The sequence below is a fragment of the Takifugu rubripes genome, chromosome 21 (genome assembly GCF_901000725.2).
Source record: "Takifugu rubripes chromosome 21, fTakRub1.2, whole genome shotgun sequence".
NCBI lineage: Eukaryota > Metazoa > Chordata > Actinopteri > Tetraodontiformes > Tetraodontidae > Takifugu > Takifugu rubripes.
In genome coordinates this window covers 7,862,457-7,880,799 of record NC_042305.1, presented here as the reverse complement: position 1 = coordinate 7,880,799, position 18,343 = coordinate 7,862,457, and the positions used below count along the sequence as shown (strand labels likewise).

The 18,343-nt window shown below is 42.9% G+C and overlaps 1 protein-coding gene across 4 annotated transcripts in view; it reads right to left on the bottom strand.

The window, feature by feature from the left end:
- znf608 (zinc finger protein 608) overlaps window positions 1-17,985 on the bottom strand; it is a 30,229-nt gene extending 12,244 nt beyond the window's left edge. The window contains exons 1-2 of one of the 4 annotated variants that reach the window (XM_029830096.1): window positions 16,685-17,985; window positions 3,658-3,919 (exon numbers count right to left, since the gene is read on the bottom strand). In XM_029830096.1, coding sequence (XP_029685956.1) covers window positions 3,658-3,919; window positions 16,685-17,539 — 1,117 coding nt within the window. In that variant the 5' untranslated portion in view covers window positions 17,540-17,985. Of the gene's footprint in view, window positions 1-3,657; window positions 3,920-16,147; window positions 16,280-16,684 lie in introns of those variants that run through there. The other 3 variants (XM_029830094.1, XM_029830095.1, XM_029830097.1) reach the window with 3 other exon arrangements.
- Between the last annotated feature and the right edge of the window lie 358 nt (window positions 17,986-18,343).

The following is an 18,343-nucleotide window of genomic DNA, read 5'->3' as shown; positions in this document are numbered from 1 at the left end:
CACGGAGTGCTGTGACTTCAGGGTTTGTTCATTGCTCTGCAAAGAATTAGAAAAAAACTGGTTCTCTGTCTCTCTCTCTTCCTTCCTGCCTCCTCGCCGACTGCACATCAAAACAATTTCATCGAAAAATCATAAAACCCTCTTCAAAGTCCCCTTCCATCCTTCTGCACGCCTCTCTTTTTCTCCAAGCTTGTTGGTTTTCTTCTGATTCAAAACTCAGTGGTTGGGGAAAAAAATAAAAAACAATGACTGGTGAAATAGATGAAAAAGCTCTATGACTGAATGAGGTAGTACATTTTAGTGCCACACACAGCGGTTGAGCTTAAAATCTTGATATTTTTAGCAGTACTATAGGACTAAATGATAAGGAGAGAAAGAGCCACCACTGACCCAACCAAGTGTGAGGAAGAATCAATGCAAATAAAATGGTGGAAAACAGGAAAAAACTAAAAACTCTGTGATTTATTAAACCAGTCTTTAAATGTTATTTGCATGAATTAGTACAGCTGTTGTCTGAATAAATTTGAGTCACAAAGACAGGAGGTCTTGAAGTCAGATCAGCCTGTGAAGCTCAGCTGAGAGTCGAGCCAATCACCACCTGATTAACGCTCATCAGCCCCAGACCTCCTGCAGAGAGGAGCAGAGAGGAGATGGGGGAGTCCAAGGCTGAACCGCTGATGCCGTCTTCATCTCCATCTTTCCTCTCCGCTCTTCCAATTAGCGTTCAGCTTAATTAGCATGCACGCGGCGTCCTCCACTCGTATCCTTCTGCAAGAACAGCGCTCTGCTAATTTCTCCACCTCCAGAGCAACAGTCCCCAAGCAGCACAGCAGACTTAAAAAATACAAACATTACAAAAAAATTAGTCTTTCTCCCTCATGCCCCCTCCCCCTTATCAGCCTGTGTTCATCTATCTGCCTGTCTCCATCTTTCCGTCAGTGTGAAAACATCAACGAAACCTCTGCTGCCACCCTGCCCATCTCTCACACTTCACTGTATCACCTCCATCCAAACCGTCAGACTGCATCCATTTTGTTTTATCAATGCATCCTTCACCTTTGAAGTCCAATTATTTCTCATCCCTGCTTCCATCTGTGATATGTCTATAGAAAACCTCCACACACCCAGTATTTTACCTGGCCACATAATACCATTAGATTTGGTTTTATAACTGCTTATATACAGGTTTATAACCATTGCAAAGAAGGACTGCAGTTACTTCTTTGGGCTTAGGTGGATTTTACAGATTTCTGTTCATAAGCTGCATTTTGTGTTCTTTTATATGTAAGTCTGTAAGAAAGGAGGAAACACATTAATTCTCTTCAGTCCACATTATGTTGGGGGACAAAAAAGATGTTTGGCCTTGAGGCAATATTCTACCACCAAGAAATATAAAATAGCTGCTATTTAGTTTTTAAAACATGAACAAGATTTAAATGTCAATTTACTGTATTCTAAAACATATTACAAAACATTTAGAAAACCTCCAATCCTGTGTTCTATATAAAAATAATAACAAAATAAGACATTATAGAAAATAAATTCTGTTCTTTTAGCATTCTGACATAGGAGACCAGAAGCTGAAAGGCTGGATAAACAGTAATAAGTAGCAACGTGAAGATAGAGCATTGGGTGACATACGGAGGATTATTTTGTTTAAACTGCATGTTTTTCGCTGTATAAATTCCTTCTGTGGGCTGTCTGGCTGCATTTATCCACCTTTCCTACTCCGAGGCAGAAGATGTTCTCTTCACTCTCGTTCTTTTCTCTGTTCTCTATAGGAGCGTTGCTCAGACCAGGATATATTCCCCTGTGTTTTCTCCTTCCTCTTCATCTTTCTTCTCTCAGACCGAGTAGCCAGAGTTAATTAATAGGGGGCCAGGAAACAAACACCTCTCCACCAAACTCGACACACCACTTCAGAGGCCCTGCGGCTGGCAGAGCAAGATGGGCACCAAATGATGGGATTTATTCATTAGCAGCCTCAGTAAGGCATTACACCAGCGCCGAGGAGCCGCAGTGCCGAGCGCTATCCTCGTTAACTACCTATCAAAGTGTAGCAGCATCAAAATCTGCGGATGAATCATTAGACCGTCTGATCCGTCGCCTGGTACTCCCAAGGTATCGTTTTGTAGCTCTGGATGGGTTTCTGGTTCTGCTCTTTCTGCATTGGGTACTTGGTATCCTGCATCTTAGTACCAGCACAGGTCTCCTGAGAAAATCCATTTGAGATGCAGCTTTTATTGTCTTTATCTGTAATGTTAAAAATAATCTAATACCTATGTATTTGCTTAGCGTGTGGTTTTACAACTCATGCAGGCCAAAAATTAAGAATCCTTTTGGTTGTTAAACAGAAATGTGGCGCTTAGAATGGGCCAAATAAAAGAATGTCAATTTTTTTGACTGTAATTTTAGAACAAAATGAACAATTATGAACATTCACGCACCAAAGATCCACCTTCAGAACCTATTCCAAGGACACGTGAGCCTCCAGACTACAGAGGCTTTATATTTAACTAACGACCTTTGTGCCACTCACTCTGTGACCTGAGCTACAACCATCGCACAGACATCAATCAGCTGAAGGACACAACTGTGTGTTACAACAGATGACCTAACTCCACTCCTTACATTTAAAAACCCATGTTTCAGCAGCCGGTGGCCAACTCAGCTCTTATGTCGATGTTATAAGTATTAAATTCTTAATTAACATTATCAAGTGTGTTCAACTGGTAGCAATGTATAAGGATACCAGTACAGTACAGAATTAATCATAAAGCATTATTATTTTAACTATTATTATTAAAGTGTAGTATGTCTGTTTATGCTCTGTGGGTTATAAAGTTTACCCACCTATGAATCTAATGAGGTAGGTAAATTTTAAAATCTCAAAAGAAATCCCATTCAAGCAGAAAGAAATAATCTTTTCAGCGATTCAGCCATTCAGTCCCTCAATTATGATTGTATTCTCTACAAACAACTCTTTCACAAATTCAAATGTAAAACGTAAACTGCAGCTCTTCTTTTTCCTATCAAGTACTCTGCATTCATGGTGGCACAAGCACAAGAGGACAGCAGACAGCATTTCAGCGCAGTAATGGCTGCATTTCTGGAGTGGACAGAGATGAGCCATCCACGTCTGGTCAGGGCAGCATTTGTGATTGTTGCCGACCGTCTAAGTGTTGGTGAGTCACAGATTAAATTGGCGAGACGGCCGCTAACTTTCAGACCTGCAGGCAGTTTAAAAGAAAAACACCTGGCTGAGGACATTGAAGGGTAAGTCTAGGCTTCTTAACATGTCAACAGAAAATAAAAGTCCTGCCAGCTAAAGTCGCCTAAAGCTGGCGGATCAGAAAAGCTGCTGATGCACTTCCACCATTTTGGCTTTTCCAGAGTCACTGAGGCGTGCCGAGTGTTTTATTTACACATGTTCACCAGCTAAAGGCCTTTCACAACTCTACATCACAAAACTGCTGTCCTGCAAACATTAAGATGTTCACATTAAGTTAGAACATTGAGGCTGTGCAGCACCGTGAACAAGCCCGGTTCCACTTCACGCCACGTGAGTACAGGCTTAAATAATAGATGTACTGAGAGTTCTGTCAAATGCCAGAGCAACACGAAGGCTAAACAAAAGTCCTGCGGCGTTTTGCTGACCTTCCTCGGTCTCGTGCCAGACGATGCCTTCCAGGTTGACACTGGTCCCTGGCTGGCAGGGCCCCAGAGAGGAAGGGTCTCCCTCCAGTGCCCCCGAGATGCCTCCATCTTGGGTGTTGGTGCCGATGGATCGCGTCCTCACCGTCAGCTGTTTGGGACTCAAAGCGGGCAGGGCCGGTGGGGAGAAGGAGGGGGTCGAGGGCAGAGAGGGCCCGGGGCCCCCGGGGTGACCAGGAGCGGGAGGAGTAAACATGGGGTCCATCTGAAAGTAAAAGCAAAAGGTGGACACTAGCTTTTAAAAAATGCAATTGCACCTGAATTCCTGGCCAACAAAGTGTGGAGAAAATTTGGTAAAAGATTTATTAATGTTGAAGTAATATTAGTGATGTGAGTCAATGTGACATTTTTGAATGTTGGATCGTCCTGCTACAGAGGACATTTTAGAACAGGAAGCATTATCTCTAAATGTCATACCCTTCATTATTCTGTCTACAGCCTGCACTTTCTAAATACTAACTGGCAGCTAATCATCTCTCCAATACATCCAGACTTTGCAGAGAACCCTTCTTTCATGTGTACTCGCCTCACCTAATCTCTCTATATAATGAGTTGCAAAAAGAGATTTCATCCTCAAGCTCTTGTGTCTATAAGGAGAAACTATGTTTCCTGCCAACAGGCACATGCAGTCGATTCCACGTTGTAATTAGCCACATTTGCACACAGCAACTTGGTAAAAAGCTGCAGCTGTATAATAAGACAACATTACTGCAGTGTGACTATAACAATAACGGCTTCTCTGTTGCCATGGGAAATGGGCTGTGGAGCTTCTCTAAAATGAGGTTCAGCATTTTTGCAGTTACATTAACAAGACATTTGAAGACTTTCTAAAAAGCTGCTGAAAGCTTCGGACCACAGTCATCCTCTGTTTTTCTGCAGCCTGCTCATCAGGATGTGACCTCACCTGCTCTTTAAGTATGTGGCAGCTGAGTAGATAAATGTGAGGAAAATGATCCTGATCCAGAGTGTCATCACAGTGAAAACCAGCTGTCAATACACCCTGCTGGGTCTGTAGCACAGTCAAGGTTGTTGTGGTGGCTAAGCAGTGGTATATTCTTCATGCAGCCACCTACATGTAAAACAATCTGTCACAGAAGCTTTGAAAAGGAGATGAAAAGAAACTGGAAGGACAGTGAAATCAAGGCTGCCAAATAAGATGTTTCCCAGCAGATTAACAGCTGGAAATTAACAGTTGGTGGGGGTGAAGTAAACCGGCCTCTTACAGAGATTGGTGCAACGTTGCAGTAACAAAGACTCCTCTCGGATTCTCTTTCCTTTTTCATCAAAAAGCATCCAAGTTAGGTTGATCCACGGTGGTGGCGCAGCTGCACAGGACTGACCCCCCGTCTGGCCTTGTGGGTTCATCGTGGCAACATTGCATAATGACAGTAAAGCTCCTTAAATTTATTTACGCAGAATATCAGGGAGGTGTCACAACACTGACTCACGGTTTCCTGTAATAAAGTAATCCAGCATCCAGCCATTAGAAGAAGACGTGTCAAGACACACTCAGCTGTGAGGGAGGTACTTCTGTCCCCGGGAAAACGAGACTTGTCTCTGACCTTCAGCACCAACCCAAAACCTCATCCAGAGATAGCTTTCAAATTTGCGACTTATAGACACGCTTTTTTTTTGTCTCCGGGTAGGAATGGATTCTGTAAAGATCTTTAACTGATGGAATGGACCTGTGTGGACACTCTGTCTCAGCCTTTCATAAAACCAATTCTTCGTTTTTTTAAAGTGCGTGATAGATCTTGGCTGTCATCACTTTGGTTACGTGTAATAAAACACTAAGTCATCCGTGTGTGCCTGAGCTTTACTCCCATCTTCAGAGCTTATTATGGTCCCAATTACAACAGCACTGGGATATAATTCTGCCGAGAGGGCAGCAGCAATAAGGAATGACGGATTTTTCTCCCCGGTGCGGCTCAATGAAGATCACAGGTTTTGTGGATAACTCATGGCAGGAAATTTACTGAATTGGATGAGAACAAAAGCTCAGTCTGTAGTTGAGGAAACAACATCACTTTGTCAGAGCGTGTGTGTGTGTTTGTGGTGGGGGGTGTGAGGTGTGCCATAAAACCAGAGCTAGGTTACAGTTACTCGAACAAATCTGACAAGAACACAATTTTTTCTTTTCTCACTGGATAACGAAACAGACAATGTGCCCATTTTAATAAACTCCCTCTGGTGTCTTTTTTTCTACTGCAGCGCTTGCTCTCAGTTCCAGCACTGTGGGCAGAATATCAGCAGCTATTTTCTCCATGATTAACCTGTTCTGCAGTTTGCAAAAAAGTGAGTCTGTATTATGCTCACAACTTGCTATGTGTAGGATGGACGTGGACATTGTGCGTTCCAAGTATTCATAGAAACCACTTCCTTGTATTACATTCCACAGTATTTATATAAGAAACAAAAAATGCAAATTTATCATGGAAATGGTAATAAAACAAAATAGAGTCGATCCCCTGTGCTTCCTGACACTGTCTGTTTACTCCCACACAGATGCTGACAAAGACCACCCAGGATTTATCCTATAAAATTCACAAAGCAAATTAAGTCTAAAGGAAGGATTGAGATCCTCTGTGAATTCTGTTCCGCCGTTAATGCCTGCTCCTCCCTCCGACACCCAGAATAACAAGTGCTCAATCACAATTCACACAGCAGCTCCGGACTGCCGGAGTCACAAAGCAAAATAACAAGAGAGAGAAAGAAAAAAGACAGACTGGAGTCCCTCATGTGTTCAGTGCTTCGAATGCATCATACACTTCCTTTTAAAACAGTCCAACATTAATGAAAAACAATGTCAGTGAGAGGATATCCAGAAAGAATTAACGTAGTCTGAGACTGCTGCTGAAATAGGCATGTGATAATCAACATATTTACCATAATATAAAGTTATGATTGGCTGGACTGGATCTGATGAGCAAATCAGGTCAATTCAGTGGAATTAAAATGCCAATGTTCATCAAAGGTATGAAGAAAGCTAATTTATACCAAATTTAATTGCATATATCTACTGGGAACAATAAATTAAAAGACAAAATGTGAGTAAATAACATCATGATTGATAAAACAATCCATTAAGATAATGAAATGAATTATCAACAATTAAGAAAACTGACATCTGTCATCCATGTTCCTAGTAATTAAAATTCTCCAGTCACTCCCAATTCAGGCTTCTTTGATCACTGTTTAATGGTTTTCCACAAGTTTCTAACATGTTTTATGTGGCGTTTAGGTTAAAAAAAAAAGCACAAAACTAGTTCTTGTTTCCACGAATCCACACAGGAGACTCAAGTACACAGAGACCCAAATAACACTAAAATATGCATGGGCCCTGGAGCTGTGCACACACAAGGACTCCCTCTCCACTTTTCAGACAAAACTATCTTCATCCGCCTTAACAGAATTAGCAGAAGAAGCCAAACCTTTTTGTTGCACATTAAAAAGTGCAAAACCAGGCAGTCCCCCAAAAACAGTGTTCAGACTCCTCAAGCTCTTATCACACTGTCCTCTGTGTGACACAAGTCTTCTGTAGAATCCTAAAATTTGCCATTACTAAGTTGTCCTTGCACAGACAAACTGGTAATTTTGTATAGGTGTGGAAAAGCAACATAATGAAGAGTCAGTATGAAGAAAACAGCAGCTAACGTGATGATGTTCACATAAATCAGCCCCCTCCTCATTAGTTTGTGTCGCACGGTGTGTAAGAGAGTAAATTCGGGCATACCAAAATCTCACCAGCAAAGCAAGAAACCAAAGAAAGATTTAAGTTGTGTATTATAAAAGCTCCGGTCCTGCATGAGGATTTGGGCAGTAAATGGGTCCAAATTCCATCTAGAAAAAGAACAATGTGTTAAAAGAAATGACAGGAAGCAAAGCTGTATAACCCAGGACGAAGTGGCAAAGAACTCACTGCAAGCAGGCTTCAAATGCTCTGGGAAGGTGATTGTGATCAAACTAAACACTAACCTAAACCCAAAACTGGAGAAAATCCTTAAAAAGCAGAGAGAACTGTGACATTCACCACTATATTTGCTGTCTATTATGGCCCTGAAATTCTATGCTATTTTTTAAATATATTGACTAATTTCATAGTACCATGTTTGTACAGTCATGTGGGTTAAAATAACCACAGATCAAGGCACAATAACAGCAACCACTCATAATTAAGGCAGCCTCAGACACAATAAGTACAATTAAAATCTCAAAAGCACGCAGGCTTAAAAATGCCGTTAGCTTGAAAAAAGAGCCCGACGCAAACAAAGGACGTGGAAGACAAATGTGGCGCTAAAGCAAACTAAAGCAGATTTATGTTTGCTCTGACATGCTGGAGCTTTGTGTTGAGGCTGCATCACAAACAGGTGCAAAAACCCACATACAGAGCTGCATTTTCCCAAATTAATCAGCAGAGTAGTGGTGGGGTGTCTGGGGAGCCAGCTGAGGTTTCCCATTAATTCTGCATCTCGAAAAAAATCTATAATTAACGGGATCTTTTTGCTTATTTATTTATTTTAAATCACGTTTGAGTCACATTTTACTTGCAGTACAGTCTACTGAAAAATCCCATAATGCGTTTAAAGAATGTTTGCTCGGTGATGTTAACGATCTAATTATGCACCTTTTCACACTTAGTGCTCGTCTCCTCATCCAGCTCAGGTAATGAATTAAGGGTGAAACATCTCCATTTTGACAACATGGGACCTGGATTTAACACACAAGCAGCAACAAAAATGCAGTTGATCAGTAGCAAGGATCCATCAAGATTGTCCATGGCAGACCTGTTTCTCTCTGGCTATAAAGACATCTTTTCCTGTCTTGCTTGCTCACCTCCATTTCTCTTGCCCTCTGTTGTCTTTTTCCTCCCAGCCTTCCCCCTGCTTCCTTTCCATTTCCACCTTCTTGTCCTGATGTCCCCCCCCCACCCCCCTCCTCTTGTCCTCTTCCTCCTCCCCGCCTATTAAATCCCCCAGTGAGCAGCCACACTGACAGTTTTTTCCCCAGACAGAAATCACCGTCTTTATTGTCAGGCTGCTGAAAGAAGGCAGGGTGTGTGTGTGTGTGTGTGTGCAGACAATCTGTGATTTTGAAGTGTGTGTTTGTGGCGTATGTGATTTTTTTTGGTGTGTGAACGGCAGCCATCTTTTTTCTCCCATTTTCTCTCTCCAGTGCCTCTCATCTCTCTCTTCTTCTTTCACTCCTCACAAAATCACTCCGAGTACACACACACACACATACACACATACGCACACACACACCACTTACCTTCCTGCTGAATGACAAGCATTAATGGCACAACATTACTCACCGCTGTAATAACTCCTGCTGCTGTGAAGCGTTTGAAAAACATCAATCGCTTTTGCTCCTTTGACACCACCAACACTGCACAATCAACCATTTCCAATAATTATGTTTGCTCAATTTGCCATAAATTAATCACCCCTATTTTCTGCATCTGGAGCAACATTTCTATTATAATACACAGTAAATATTGTGTGATTTGCCTGGCAGCTGATTTAACAGCAGAGATTGTTTCATTATAAGCCAGGCAATCATGTAACAAAAGGGAAGTAAAAAAAATTTAAAATGATACGACTGACAAAAAGTAGCGGATCTCCTCAACAGCAACTGGGTTTAAAAAGGATACCTCAAAAGAGGACTGCTGATGTTCTACAGCCATTTGCTAACCTTCAGATCAACATGTTTGGCATCATATCAACACTAATTCATCTTTTTCCAACAATAAAAATAAGAAAAAACATGACTGGAGGTTAATCAGGGTCCCTTTAGATACAAGCTTGTCTAAGGAAATCGTGTTCACCACATTCACGTCGTCCTGGTGAAACTATCCCAACAGCCTGGCACCATTATATGGGTGCAATGGAAATAGCAGCGGTCAGATAATGAAGCCAATTTCTTTCTGTTTTTCCTGGTTTTCAAATGAAATTTTGGTGATTAATTGAAACGTTAACTCTGCAGCAAATTAATACAGTAAACGTGGAATTATGGACAAGTGTCCTCCAGTATGTGCTGTTTCAGGGAGCTTTCATTGTTGAATATCAATCAATGGAAGACAAATCAATGGACAAAGAAATGCTAATGAAGATGTGTTGGCGTTGAGCTCTTCTCAGCAAACACACCTTCCAGGATATTCTATGACAGAATGATAGAAACAACTGTCAGCGCCACAAAACCGGCTTTTTCTACAGCAGACTGTGACACGTTCAATTATAACGATAATTATAACATATTCTTTTCTCACTGCTTCTGATGGCACCCAGAGAGGACAAAGCAGTGGGAAAAAGAAGTAAGTCTTTTTCAGCTTGGTTACATTTCAGGGCACAAATAAACACATCTCCACCTCTGTGCAACCCTGATTGTGTGTGACTGCAGCCAAAGAGCTGTGCTCAGAAGCTGCTACCCGCAGCTCTGTTAACAGCACAAAGAGCAGCAGAAGCATAAAGCTACAGTGTAGTTACGCCCTGAAATACCACACCAAAAAAATACACAGCACAGGTGGAATCACAGTATTGAAACTGGTTGAAGACTGTTTAGGGACAATATTAACATCATGCAATGTTTTTAAGTTGTCTAAAATGCAACAAAAGTCTTGCTCAAAGACTAATGTGTCATTCCTTGTCAAACTTAAAAACCTAGCATGTCATTCTGGCCTAAATCATTCGACTGTATGCAGACGACACCGTGTTGTGCGAAACTGCACCATGAAATGACCACGAGTGCCGCACAGCCGCGCCCACTCACTCACGTTCTTACCTTAAAAAAACGGATCTTTGATTCAGTTGTTTATATTTTAACCACGTCCAGTTCAGCTTTTATTAAAACATCATATTTTAATATTGGAAAATGTATTAATGTCAGTGTAGGGAGTGAAAATACAGAGAAGTGCGGCTGCACAGAGATATTGTGCGCGGAATTTAGTTATTAGCACAGCCTCTAAGCTGATAAGACCTTTGCTTAAAATTCAGACTGAGGATGAACTCCGACTCTTTGAATATTTCATCCCCTTCCAACTGTACTCGGTTACCATTTAACCCACAGATCCGAGAACATAAAAGTCACACAACTCAATTCACAAATTAATTTGACCCTATTGAGTTTCACTGACTGCATTAGATGAGAAAATCTTTAATCTAATTGTAATTCCAGTCAGACATCCCCTCAGCTGAATAACAAAAAAAACAGACTTTGTAAAAGTGAATAAAGCAGAAAATCTCAAGCCAAATAAATCACAAAAGCAGAGCAGAGACAACCCTCGAGTCAGATGCCGGACAGTGATATGAAGATGTACTCTCTTTATTTCTGCATCTCTTTCAGCCGTCAGGGCTTTGCAGAGAGGATCTGCTGTGTGTGCGCATGCATGTGCGCGCATGTGTCTGTGCGTGCGTGCGCTTAGAGGTCTTTTCACACCACTTTCCTTTCATCCCTAATGGACTTCAAGCCCTTCACAGAAAAAAATATATCTTTTTCCTTCCGCGTGTCCTCCAATACACCAGGTATTGAAATGTCAACATTGAGCAGATACTAACACATATATTGTATTACTTAAAACTCTGCTTCTGATTTTTTTAAAAGGAAATGATACAAGATAATCTTAATTAATCAGGTGGTCTTTTCTTTGTATCCCTGGTGTGCTTGTTGAGTGTAGGTTCAGCCAGAAACAGCCATATATTCAGCATCGGGAAGGATTATTGCCCAGGAGGAGGGTCGGCTGTACCTCCATCTGGAACCCAGTTGCTCCTGGTGGTGGTATACTGGGACAAGACCAGCAGCTACCTGAAGCGGAGGAGTCATTCAGTGAAGAGTTTAATGCATGTAAATGTCCCCTGTTGTCGCACAGGCGCCAATCTCTAAAATATGCAGCATTTCCTCCTTTTCATCGGGAGTTTGAGCTTGAACTAGCTTGAATTTGCATATCCGCTATTAGCCTGCTGTGTTAATAACCGGTCACGATGAAATTAATGAGGCTGATACATTTTTCATTGTGTCTGTCTAAACACAGCTTCGGCTTGATTTGGTTGCGTAGGTCTCAGCGATGCTGCGTTGCAGACCTTTGAACGTCTTTCCTCACGCTGTGTAAATGTTTTAAAGTCATCACAGATGTCAGGCCTGATGTCTGGAGCCGACGTGAGTCATCCCCCCGGTGGTTCGTCATCAAGAGTCAGACATTTTGTCCCTTTAGAAAATTTTCCTCCGCGTTTGTGGGGAAAGCGGCCGAGTGTTAGATAACAGTCTGACTGAGTGGCTGACGGAGCTTCTCTCCTGCCAACGTTCTTTAAAAATGAAAAGAATAAACAACATCAAAGCACTGATAATGATGTGTGTTTGAATCCCACTGATTAGTGGTGACCTTTTTTTTTTCCTGATGAAAAGGCGCTAAAAACCTCCGCTCATGTCGGCTGTCCGTAGAACTGCTGATCAGAACAAAGACATTTTATGTCATGGTCTCTAAAATGAAGAAATGCTTCTACGCGCGCTTCCACCAGCTTGGGCGGATATTTTGCTGGTTAATAGAGAAAATGTTGGACTACACAATGCAGTGGTCTGACAGTTGTGAGCACTAAAGCCATATTTGTATCTCCAAACACAGATATTATGGAACAATAGGTGCAGCCCCGGATGATTTGTGTCAGCAAAACAGCCCTAAACGATTTGAGGCTGGACCTTTAGCTCAATTACCCTGTACCTGGATAGATTTTAGACATGTACTTACATCAGGAGTGACCTCTAGGTGCAGCCATTCTACACACTCTTAAATGCAGATGGATTCTTATACACTAACAGGCTTCGGCCGACGTGCAGTCACCCTTTTTAGGTATCATTAGACATTATAGGTATCAGCATAGGGGACTATTTGTTCTTGATTACTGCTATAAGGTGAGTTGTTGCCTTTGAAGTCATCAATATCAACAAATAATATTCAGGCTGGCGCACGCAGCGACATCTGATTTATATTCAGGAGCAATCGTGACTACATGAGTGTTGCTCTATAATTCACGAGCCTTTACCTTCAGTGCATCCCTTTCATGTCTCCCGATCGCTCTCCATCTTAAAGCGCCCACACTGGCAATCCGCTGTTTGTATGTACTGTAACGACCAAGCGCGAGCACCGTCACATCTCGCTGAACAAAACCAACAGCATCAGTGCCGCTGCTGGAAACAGAGCCGCTGTTGGCCAACCTGCGGAAAAACCCACCAGGTAACAACAAAAACGTGCCAGCTTCACGAGACCTCATCGCCGTGGTTACTGTAGGCAAAGGCACAGTGTTTCCATACAAAGGCGCTACACCAATCAGAGGTCCTGGAGAATAGCTGGGTATTGACAGACATGGTAATACTCCTGTGGTGCAAACAGAATTCAGGATAAATCAATAAAATCCAACAGGAGTAGGAAGTGTTTGTTGTCTCAGCCTTATCCAGCCTGGAGGGATCCAGACTGACAGCCAGAAAATGAGAGCAGAACAGTCACTGTCATTGACAGACAGACTCTAGTGCATCTTATTGTCATGCATAAGACAACTTGAGCAGCTTTTATCTCTGCCGACCAGATCAGATTGAAGAAGAAAGCTTCTTTGATTTTTCAGATGTGCCATTTCGGCTTTCTTAACTGGACGGTCAGCCGTTTGGCTGAAAACTTTAGTTAATATTTCAAAAGTTACAGGGATCCATCCATTTTCCAAACTTCTCTTTAAAAGGCAGAAACCTCGTGCAGGGCTATGTATTATCCTAACTTATCATCTGTGCAAGCTATAGAGGTTACTTATTCATTTTACCCTGAAGCTAATCCAAGCAGCATTTCGAGCATTTACTCGAAAAATATTTGATTTAGCATAAAGAGGCATTTGTAAGCTAATTAGAAAAAACGACAAAAGAAACTCCAAATCCCACATTTACAGAACTGACTGAGCGACACACTACATTCCAGATTTACCTCTTTTATCGGTGTATTTTGCTGTGTTGTCTAGTGTTGCTGATGTTCTTGTCACTAACACCGTGAGGTCCTCCGTACCTGACTGCCTGGCCAGGGGCCCAAGTTTGAGGGGGCGTTTAACATTTCCTTAGTAACAGTGTGTTCCACCAATGAGAGACAAGCGTGTTGTACGTACTGCAGTTGTTTTCTCCAACTCGGGGGCTTTAGATGGCCACTTAGCGGCCAATAAATGAACTCACTGCAGAGAACACAAATGATTTTTAATTACAGATCTGCATTAATGACGTTCCTATACAACCAAGTTTCTGAAGTTTCCATAGTTTTGAACCATTCCAGTCTGTAAAGGTTTCAATAATATCTCATTTTACCATTTCCAAGGGCATTATAATGTAAAATGGTTCGTGAATGATGGTGCAGTGTGCAGAAGACCTATTGACAAATTAGCAAGTGCACTCTAACAAAATGTTTTGGGTTGTTTATTTAAATTTGTGCAGAAAATAGTATTCATGTCCCCCTGTTCAGTGTTTGCTGCTTATTAGAAAACGTTACCTTCAGGCCTGAGAACAGCAGGACGTCAGTGTTGTCACTGTGGATGCATCTTAATTCTGGCAGGAAAATCTCCTGCTGGGAAGCTTTATGGTATTAATGCAAACAAGTGAAGGATATTAAATATAAGTTCTTCCGTGATTATGGTCTTATTTCTAAGCCTTATCCAAGTACCTCCCAGTTACTGCAGATACACATGCGTGTTCCAGGCAGCAGGGGTGCAACTGTTTATAATCCAATTTTCCTTCATTTTAAAATGAAACGCATAAAATCTCCTATTCTGCTCATGATTTCAGTTCGAGTTATGCAGCGGGTGAAAAGCAGACTGAATTCGGTGTTGTTTTACTGCTGAGATTCCCTCGTCACGCTCGGCTGTTCCAAAGTCAGAAGAGGAGGCTACAGTGGCAGCATAGCAAGAGGTGCGTTCAGCCAATCAGGGGTGAGGAGCACCGGCGTTGACGTCTGACTGAGCGCCGTCATGTTTTGAATATACATGCGGCTGAATATAAAAGCTCCTCAAGGAGAAAACCTTTCCCCCGCAGCAGTGCGACGCTTTAATTTTGTCAAACATATTCATTTATTTTGCACACGTCCTTCCAGGATGTTGCTTGTACCGCCTTTCCAACCATCCGAAATATCTGACTCCCAACACAATCAGAACAAACCATCTCCACGAAAACACAATACATTCCAAATGTGTGCAACATTAAGGTGCAACGCGCAGATCAAAACAAGCTGTCTTGAACTGCACCGTTTCTACCTGACCAATCAGAAGGAGCTTTGCTGCCTTATCGGCTCGGATGCGCTGTCAACGTGAAGGCCCGATTACAGTCACGCTCATGAAGATGCAGCTGATTACGGCACCGTGGCGACGGCAGAGAAAAGCTTTGCGGGAACTGTATGAAGGACGCGCTGCGGCACATGGGCAGAACGTCATTAAAAATGTAATGTGCAGTATTTGATAATTATCGAGGGGATTAGATCGGATGCTGCGAAAAAACCAGCGCCCGGGAGAGACTGGCTGCAACTTAACACCGGCAACTAACTGATTTTCATCCGTTTCTCCCTCGGGGCAGAAGGAAATCCACTCCATGACTACAGGCATGAACATAGAATAATGTGCAATTAACTAGACCTGGTAGTTTAGTTTTAGCAGCATGTCACTTCTGAAACTGGCATCTGGATTGTTGAGTATTTGCACGTGTACATGGCAGGATTCTGTCTGTTAATCTCTCTGTTCCAAAGTAGGAAAAAGGAACATGTCAATGTTTGATAAAATGATATTTTATTGATGCACGGTATTTTCTGTGCATCAAATGTCTTGAACTCGGAGTGCAAGCAGGGAATAAGTACAGTGACCCAAAAATCCCAAGAAGTAACATAAATCTGAGTTTAATAGGTTCATTGTTGTGTGTGTGAATGGGAATCCTTCAGATCAACAAATAAACAAAGCAGCCGGGGCAAACCACCAATCCTCCTGTCAGCAGCTTCAGTTTTTCTAATCCAGCATCCGCAAAGGAGAAAAACCTTCTTCTAGACGTCCTCCATCTGCTTCTTTTATTTCCTCTGTCTGCCTGACTCTTTCATCCCTCGTCCTCTGCTGTCACGTCCAATTCCTCCCTCTCTATTAAACATCTCTCTCCTCACATCACCTCTCCCTCCACCCATCCCTCCATCTTCTTCTATCTTTGTCTCATGCAGGATGACTTATTCAACCCCCCCTCCCCAAAAAAAATGACATCCGGTAGGAAAAAAAATAAAAAACAGGCCGTCAAGAGTTTCTGTTAAACCGCGACGACATATCCTGTCATCCTGCAGTCTTATTCAAAGAGGATGTGATCTGACCTGACACCAGGTTTATTTTCTTTCTTTCCCACAGATGAAAAGAGCAAACAAAGCTGGTAGCAGTGCAACAGAAAAGAGGTGCAGTCTCACCTTTGTTGTGTTTCTATCGTCTCCTCTAATCTCCAGATGAAATAAGCAGAGCTGGATTAAATGCTTCTGAAAGCAGGAGGATGGAGATGGAGGACACACTGCTGCTGCCTCCCTCCACTACCCCCCCATCTCTTCTCCAAAAGCAAAAATCAACCCCCCCCCCCCCCCCCCCCCCCCCTCTCTCTCTCTCTCTCACTCTCTCTCCATCAACATGGTAAATATTAGATATTGACAGTGGAAACAAAGACTCCAGCTGAGCACCAACAATGGGAAATATGTAATATCATGTGCTGTTCAGGTGGACACCCCTCCATCACATTATTCAAACATTCCTGCTGTGTCTCTGGGCTTCTTTGTGGCCTTCACACCTGCATCTTTCTTAGTGTGTGCGCTGAATATCAAAAATATCTATCCCTGCGTGCATTGATTTCACACCTTTGAGTTGCATAAATGCCTCATGTGTAGGAGCTGCCTGCGCGATGCTCGTGTGTGCTTTGTGATTCCAGTTTGTCTTGCGGACAATAAAATGCCTCTTACCTTCTCGGCTCCTCTGTGTTTCTTGGCAGCCGGCGTGTCGTCATGCTGCCGTCTGACAACAATAGCCCCGCCGCTTTTAACTCCACAGTCCAGCGTGGCTTTACTGGCAGCGCCACCGCCGTTGCTCCCGCAATTATTGTTATTGTTTACGTTGCCGTTATCCCCCATGATCCTGCAGTCCGGCGCGGCGCAGGGGCAGAGTCCGGAGCGGCACAGATGATGCTCGGGGATGAAGACGGAGGGGGGAGGAGAAGACGAGCCATCACCGGACTTCTCCTTCCTCGTTCGGAGCGGAGGAGCAGGGGGAGCAGCCGCGTCTCTGTCTCGCTCCCTCTTCCAGCCCCGGATAACGTTTTTGCCCTTCCGCTCCTCTTTGCTTTTGGGGCAGCCGGCAGGAGAAGCGTTTATGTCGGGGACAAGGTTGTTGTTTCCCACGTTGCCACAGCTGTCCACGTCCCTGCTGACGGCCGAAATCATCTCCAGGCCGGCTCCGCGTCCTTGAGCCTCTTGCAGGCGTTGCTGCTGCTGCGGCTGCCGCTTACCGAACGCGCACACGTCGCCGCCGCCGCCGCCGCGCACCGCGACGGCCGCCGCTGAGCGTTCCTCCGCTTCCCCTTTCCGCTCCCGGCCAGCTCGGCTGCGTTTCTGTGTGGATCTCCTCTGCTCCAACCCGCAGCTGCCGCCGCCACTGCCGACAGGTCCCCGAGTCTGGAGCGAGGGCAGGGCCGCGTATCTGTCAGCGTCGCTGCAGGAGGATGAGGAGGAGGAGGAGGAGGAAGCTGTGTGGTTGGGTGACAGCTCCCTGCAGTCCGTCAGCAGCGCTCCATTCTCTCCAGCTCTCGGGAAACGGTTCATCTCCTCCTTTCCTTACGTGTCCTTTGTCGATCTTCACAATAATCAGCATTCAAGTCATTGTCAGGCCGCCGCAGTGTGACACCGCGCTGAATCAATGACAGCTGGTTTCTGACCAAGCAGCACCCAACGAGCAGAAATCTTTTAAACTAAAAAAAAGGCTTTTTAAACCTAATGCAATCTTTAAAAAAATAATAACAATAATCTTTTCAAAAATAGAGCTTCTAAAGTTTAAGAATCGTAAATTAATTGTGTACATTTAACTAGAGGCTCCCTTGATTACTGAAGTACGCTGAAAATGAAAGAGGTGTTTTTCAATTGAAAGTTTTATGAAAATAAATCTAAGGTTTCATTTATGGAAAAAAAAAGAAAAGATTTTAATTTTATACTTTGTGTCAGCCACGTGATGGCGCTGCAGCGACTTTAATATAGTTTTAGATCATTTCTGAGCATTTTAACTTCACGTTTCGGCCACCAGGGTGAGCCAGAGTTCAACTTGATTCGGGTTAAACTTGTGTTGTCGTTTCAGTAAAAAATAATGAGAATTTTTGTTACTTCTGATTTACTTCCGATTTTAAGGGATGTTTTCAGAACTAGTAAACTAATAATATAAGTAAAGATCATTTTATTTACTTTTCAGAATATTTTCTTTAATTCATTGGCCTAAAATTGAGCTGGATTGGAATGTAAAAAGAAGCTAGTTTTTCCTTTCACACTAATTAAGTACAGACTGATGAATTGGAATTTTAAAAAAAGGGGGACACGTTTCTATTTGCTTTCTTTCTCCAGAAAAAGGTTGTTTTGAGG